Source organism: Amphibalanus amphitrite, unplaced genomic scaffold (assembly GCF_019059575.1).
Source record: "Amphibalanus amphitrite isolate SeventyFive unplaced genomic scaffold, NRLGWU_Aamphi_draft 000076F_arrow, whole genome shotgun sequence".
Lineage (NCBI taxonomy): Eukaryota > Metazoa > Arthropoda > Thecostraca > Balanomorpha > Balanidae > Amphibalanus > Amphibalanus amphitrite.
This window is the reverse complement of record NW_024881572.1, coordinates 848081-854858: the sequence shown is the minus strand read 5'-3', so window position 1 is coordinate 854858 and position 6778 is coordinate 848081. Positions and strand designations below refer to the sequence as shown.

The 6778-nt window shown below is 49.6% G+C and overlaps 1 protein-coding gene across 4 annotated transcripts; it reads right to left on the bottom strand.

The window, feature by feature from the left end:
• Positions 1-161: 161 nt before the first annotated feature.
• LOC122379336 (short-chain dehydrogenase/reductase family 16C member 6-like) lies at positions 162-6706 on the bottom strand. Of its 4 annotated transcripts, none has more exons than XM_043361462.1 (10): positions 6584-6706; positions 4840-5012; positions 4364-4453; positions 3914-4027; positions 3606-3737; positions 3116-3245; positions 2612-2735; positions 2223-2348; positions 793-1760; positions 162-322 (listed from the first exon to the last, which is right to left on the bottom strand). In XM_043361462.1, exons 2-9 carry the CDS (start codon positions 4990-4992, stop codon positions 1631-1633), a joined length of 999 nt encoding a protein of 332 aa, XP_043217397.1. In that variant the 5' UTR covers positions 4993-5012; positions 6584-6706; the 3' UTR covers positions 162-322; positions 793-1630. The 4 variants fall into 4 exon arrangements, with proteins under 4 accessions (XP_043217397.1, XP_043217398.1, XP_043217396.1 ...); XM_043361463.1 differs by lacking the exon at positions 6584-6706 and adding an exon at positions 6418-6435; XM_043361461.1 differs by lacking the exon at positions 6584-6706 and adding an exon at positions 6276-6300.
• Positions 6707-6778: the final 72 nt, after the last annotated feature.

Sequence of the window (6778 nt, the reverse complement as noted above, 5' to 3'; positions counted from 1 at the left end):
TTGACAGTGTCAGTGGCGTCATCAGCTGACTTATCACAAGCCACCTAGGCACCACTGAATGCTTTGGCAAACAAGACGCGCCGGATCCGAAACGGGTGTCGGTGTATTATCGAAGCCCACTCCATTCAACAATGGACACATCTCCAATTAAAGCAACAAGCTTGTATAAATGTATATTGTATATTCAGCATCAACATGCACGAAACGTGTAGAAACAAACTTATATAACAAAAACAATCAGAAAGCACCTTTTACCAACGCTTGTAAATTGCTACGGACAGGCGATCCTTCACACGAGCAGTCAGGCTAACCATCGAGTTAAAGGGACCCTCCCACCTTAACATTAGATTTGAGTTGAGATAGCCAAATTGGTGGCCATGGCCTGAAAATACCGGTTTGGGCACTCACAACATCGAAAAATGCTTTAATTCGGAGATATCGAATTTCAAACTTGCAGTTTTCGGATTCTAAGGGGCTAATGCATTGGTATGCCCCCTTAGAATTTGTGACGTCAGCGGAGATCTAACGATTTTAAATCTTTTACTAAAACGTTTGGTAGCACGCGGTGGTATATGCTGCTTTGCGCGCAATAAATGCCGCACTTTCAAATAAAGTCGCTAGGAACCGCGGAGATCCCAAAAAGTAAACAAAAGTAAAAGTCTAATATCTTGAAAACCGGTGAATATTTTTCGATGAAATTTGGTAGATATTCGTTTTTGCTCTTCCTGAACCGAGCGACATCACTTTCATGCCAATTCATTAACTTTTTTGAAGGTGGGAGGGTCCCTTTAAGTACACGCCACATGGAGAGCGTTTTTCGCTGTTTCTGTTCTTCGGATTACTGTATGCACGTTTGGGGTGTTTGATTGATATCACACGTTGGTAGTTGAAAGGATCCACTGTTTCCCTTTCGTTGAGGATCTTTTGGCTTGTCCCTAAAATGCTTAGGTGTCCGAGATAACTAGATGAAAAAGAGGAAAGCGCGCTGCTAGTAATAACATTGCAAACGTCTTCGACCGACCCTGCAGCAAATGACGTTCTCCTAACCATTAGTTTCACCACGCATTCGTTGAAAACAGATTCGCTGAACACTGATTCGTTGTAAATAATAGTATTACGTTCTATGACCATCGACCTCCGTCCGACCTTATAGGGATGTTTAGGGCTGAGTGCTTTGGACGCAAACCACCAACAAATTAACAAACCCACCAACAGCAAATAAACGGCTATGTCGGTTTCTAACCTACTCCACGAAGGTTTCCCACAGACTGGTAGCTGTGGGCAAACACAAAGTATCCCGTCCAAACACGTTTGGTCCCCATATTACAGCAACAGCAAAGTTCGATATAATGCGGAATATATGTAACTGATGCCGTGCTTCCGTACTTATTGGCTATTCTACCCCAGAACAATGTGCAATAAACATATACATTATACATATAAGAAAAATACAGTCGCAAACACCATTGTAACACCCGTTACCAGTTGAGCAATGAGTATATCAGTTCATCTCCACCTCCATACACCCCCAGGGCGTCGCTCGAGCGGCGGCGACTGACCTGAGAGGCGCAGCGCCGCCACAGTCTGCTGACCCGAGCCGGGTCCCTCGGCGGCCGGTCCCGGGCCGAGCTCACTGCCGGAGTCGGGCCAGCGGCGGCGCGTTGAAGCGGCGCATCTCGTCCGCCACGTCGTACTGCTGCTTGTCCACTCCGGTGTCGAGCAGCTGGTAGAAGCGCTGCTGCGTCCTGCGCGGCCAGATCCTGACGGTGGGGAGCTGGGTCAGAGGACCGGGCCGGACCGACATACCGGGCCGGGCCGGACCGGGTCAACATACCGTTCACCCGCAGCCGCCCAACGAGCTTCGACACGGTATCAGCAACCGCAAACTATTACCATCACTTGTATGGTCTCTCGTAGCGGGTGACCTCTCATCTTACTTGGCGAACACCAGATCGTCCCAACAGCCAGGGACACAGAGCTCAGATCAATCCCGGGGCCGGGGCCCAGGGCCAGAGAGTTCAAATCGTCCCCATCAGCAAGATGCAGATCTCGGATCAACCCCAGGACCCAGGGCCAGGGTTCAGATCGTCTGCAGAACCCAGAGACAAGAGTTGAGACCGGCCCCAGGACCCAGAGAAAGAGAGCACAGATCGTACCCCACTTCTGCCGGCGGGACCAGCGCCGTGGTCCGTCCCACAGTCCCAGCAGGTATCGTGTCTGACCTGCTGAACAGGAAGGCCGGGTACATCCACTTGGGGAAGAAGAGGATCTCCTCTCCCTGTTTGAGCGCCGTCACTGTCTCCTCGGCCACGTATCGGGGCGTCAGAACCGGCGTCAGCCAGGGGAACCTGCCGGAAAGGCGCCATAGTCAGCGGCAAAGACACAGACATAAACACGGACATACACCATACACCGAGGAGAGAGAGGAGAGAGAGAGGGGGGAGAGAGGGAGAAAGGGAGGGAGAGAGAGAGAGAGAGAGAGAAAGGGGAGAAAGAGAGAGAGAGAGAGAGAGAGAGAGAGAGAGAGAGAGAGAGAGAGAGAGAGAGAGAGAGAGAGAGAGAGAGAGAGAGAGAGAGAGAGAGAGAGAGAGAGAGAGGGGCTGCTGCTCACCTGACGCGCGGGTACTTGACGAGCCGGGTGTTGATGATGAACGGGAAGACGGTGAGGTAGTGGACCGAGGCGCGGCCCACCTGGCTCAGGTGGCGCTCCTCCTCCGTCAGCGCTTCAGTCAGACCTGCAGGCACACAACGACGTAACTCACTTAATACGGCGCGCGCATAGCGTGGCAAAGCAATCATTGCCTTTCAATGCGGAGACAGAGATACAGCGGACCTACCACACGACCAACACGGCCTACCAATACGGTCAAACCCGCACAGCCTACCAACAGGAACACCACCATGACCAAACCAGCACGGCCTACCAGCAAAGCCAAACAAGCACCGACAAACCAGCACGGCCTACCAACAAAGCCAAACAAGCACTGACAAACCAGCACGGCCAACCAGCACAGCGCTGACAGCCGCCACTCTCTGGCCTCTGTGATGTGCAGCACACAGGATGGAGGCCCTAAAGCCCCTGACCAGTACCCCCACGGTCCCGGAGTCTGCTCACCTCGGATGGCGTGCTTGGAGGCGCAGTAGGGCACCAGGTGCGGCGAGCCCATCAGGCCGCAGTTGGACGACATGCTGACCACGGAGCCGCCGCCCAGACGGTACATGCGGGGCAGGAAGGCGCGCAGCGTCTGTAGAGGACACGGAGTCAGGGCCAGCGGGGGTTGGAGAGCGCTGTGCCACACACAGAATCGGGGCGCTGATCGTGATCGCGACGAAAGAATGCGCTGAATCTACTAGGAATGCTAGGCATCTTCGATATTGCCAAGTCGTAATACCTGCACACTTCTAACTTCCTCTTTTATAAAACAGGTGCAATAAGTGTAAATTAGCTTCGGAAATCGCACGATATCAACAACAATAAGCATTTTACTTGCCACATCCTGTACTGAAACCAAGCAATAATCAAATTTCTACGCGCAACCCAAAAAAGTAATGTGCTGAAAGAAATACTGAAGCCAGAGCTGAGCAGCTAGAAGCATGCGTCGTACCCAGAACTGCGACATGAGGTTGATGTTGACGATTCTCTCCAGCTCCTCCGGGGAGTGTTCTAGGAACGTCTTCACGGGCATGATGCCGGCGTTGTTGACGAGGATGTCCAGCCCACCGTACTCTGCCAACAGCTGGGGAGCGGGCAGGCGTCAGCGACACGGTATCAATACCACAGCCCGCCCTTCTCTGAGCTGAGGAGCGGCCAGTGTGACAAAAGAGACATCAAACATCACGAGGATCTGCGGGTAACACATCCACATCATCCGACCGGTGGCACCGCGGAGGGACAGAGGGTAGGGAGACGCACCTGCTGGGCGGCGCGCTCCACCTCCTGGCGCTGGCTGACGTCCACGCGCTGAGACGAGCAGCGGACGCCCGGACTGGCCGCCAGAACCTCATCCGCCGTCGCACGGTTACCCTCCTGCCGCGGCACGAGCGGGAGTCAGTCACTCGGTCAATGAAGCGTCGTTACCGTCGTTCCCCGTCGCAAGGGTACATGGGTAAACAATGCATTTCATGTAGCGATGACAATGGAGATCATTATTCAAATTTAGCATATCCGACATAACTAACAAACTGAAAAACTGAAATAATTAAGGTCTCAAATAAAGCCTTTAAAATTAAAACAATGCAAAAACATACTTGGCATACCATGTCAAGGACCGATGATGAGAAATATGTAAAGAAGTATGAGAGGCATATCAACTTTTATCATACATTCTATGAAGTCCGCATAATGATCGAGCCACATTCATACCTCCTCGACATCCCAGCAGATGACATTGCAGCCTTCCTGGCCGAAGAGGAGGGCTAGCTCCTTCCCCACGCCGTTGGCCGCTCCCGTGACCTGGGCAAAGAGCACAGCTCAGCAGCGCCGACACAGTAGTTCGTACCGTAAGCGCCCGACTCGCCAGCGGACACACCAGATCACACCGTCAGCGGCTGACTCGCCAGCGGACACACCAGATCACATCACCAGCGTCCGACTCGCCAGCGGACACACTAGATCGCATCATCAGCGTCCGACTCGCCAGCGGACATCGGATCGACAGTGGACACCAGATCGTATCGTACCGTCAGTGCCGCACTCAGCAACAGACCCATCACAGTATCATGGCAGCGAATGGTGGCCAATTGTTTATGAATGGGGGGACCAAGACCAAAAATGAAAAGTCCATGACTGTCCCCATGCTTGATAGTTGGTTGGGTACAGTACAATCATCAGGTACTCACCAAAACGGTTTTGCCTGCTATACTTTTTAGAGATTTTGGTATGAAAACATGAAAAACAGTTTTGACCACATCCCAATATGCTCCCCAGAGAAACTCAACAATATCTATTATCAAAACAAACAGGGCAAAGACTGGGGTCACCAAATAAATCATCTTTGTTCTTCAGGATGTTCCTGGAATAAATAAATCAAGTCAATGTCATGATCAATGGTGTGTAGAAATACATGAAAAACAGACTTTTAATGAAGATACATCTATAATTCATGCATTCTGCAATCTGCATAGGTAGCCTGTAGCACGCCACAAGCTGTTGGGCACTGTTCTTAATTTAATATAGGTAAATGAACTAAGGAAATAAAAGTGAATAGGTAGAAGAATACCATATACCTAGCCTATATGAAGCTGGGTATTTGGATACTCACAATGACTTATTGATAGCCAAAAGATGCCTTGCCGGGTGATAAATGACATGATAGTGAGCCAGGCATTTTTAAATAAATTTAGCTCGAATGTTTGAATGGACGGATTGACAGAGCCGGAACCCACGCTAAGCAGAGCTTGTTGCGTAGACCCCGATCCCTACCGTCCGATCGCGCAATTCCGGGTAACGGGAGAATTTAGATGCCAAAGTTTAACATGCCCTTCAAAGCCGGACACGGCCTGTCTCACTCAACTGACTTCAACTGGCTGCGGCTGCTCCCACCAACCGCAGACCATCCCCGTATGCAAGTGTCATCACATGCGTCAAGCTTCTCAGTCATAGCTGCTCATTATTGTTTCACAGATAAAGCACTTGCTCGAGGAAATGGTTCACTTTCCTGGATTTATTTTTTGCAATGGATTTCATTTTTATGCTCAAAATGATCAGAAAAGAAAAGAAAAACGTTTGTATAAAAGGAATACTTCCTATATCTTAATACCTAAAGGAATTGAACTAGGCACCTACATAAAATAATATTTAGCACAGAAGCCTACTAAGTGTTGACCAATCATATTGCATATTTCAAAGCTACGCATGCCGCATTGGCTGTAAGCAGCATGCCAATTGGATTGGCTGACGATGACGTGGCTGCATTCCTCAGCAAGGCACCCATTCCTCTACAACAACAAGGCACTCTTTATGGAATGATAAATGGAATATCTTCGCCATGTGTGATCGTTAGGCCGTAAAATCTTCTGATTTAGTGCTAGTCTCAGCTCAAGCTACAACACTGCTATTCCAGTTTAAAACCCCATGCTGAAAGTGGCCTATTTCCTTAAAATCAAAATAACCTTGCGTTTCTTACTGATTCACACAGATTCTTACTTGTTTAGTATGACGAACCCATTGCACGCTCAGACTGGCTCAGACCCTTGCTCAGACCGTAGCAAACGGCCAACGCCACACGGAAATGTAAACAGTAACGGCTTTTTTATTAGGAGGGTCAACTGAGTACCGTTATATTCATGTTCTATATTTTCTTTACCAGTCAGCATTTCCTGCTCATTCAGAAGGCCAGCCTTGAAGTCTTCCAACAAGTTGCCAACAAGTTGCCTAGCAACGTTCTTCAACTGCAAAAATGCTGAAAATCGAATGACATTTTTGCGTCTCAAATGTCTTGCCTGTGTCGTTTTTGCAACATTTGGCAGCGCTGACGAGGCTTCTGATATGAAGGAATGCCCCCGAAAATGATAGCAAGCATACAAGGCCAGGAATCTTGTGTAAACCAAGCATAGAAGCCTATGCAGGATAAAATCCGCTTACCTGCAATCTTCATCAGGTAGGCATCATTTATCAAATATGTTTTTAACGTCTGTGGACCCTCGCCGAAATAGTTCTCACGTCAGGCCCTCAAATAACCAATAGCACGCATAACCAATAACCCCTAGCACTGACGCAGACGACATCACAGACATGCCACTACTACTGAGCGTCGCGAACAGTGGACGCAGCATCTCG

What these genes read in the sequence shown, in the direction of transcription:
- LOC122379336 (XM_043361462.1), bottom strand. Translation starts at nt 4,992, where the DNA reads ATGATTTATTTGGTGACCCCAGTCTTTGCCCTGTTTGTTTTGATAATA. An exon ending in GTCAAGTACCCGCGCGTCAG is followed by an intron (nt 2,349 to 2,611) that starts GTGAGCAGCAGC and finishes CCTTTCCGGCAG; the next exon opens with GTTCCCCTGGCTGACGCCGG. An exon ending in CCGGCCTTCCTGTTCAGCAG is followed by an intron (nt 1,761 to 2,222) that starts GTCAGACACGAT and finishes CCCCACCGTCAG; the next exon opens with GATCTGGCCGCGCAGGACGC.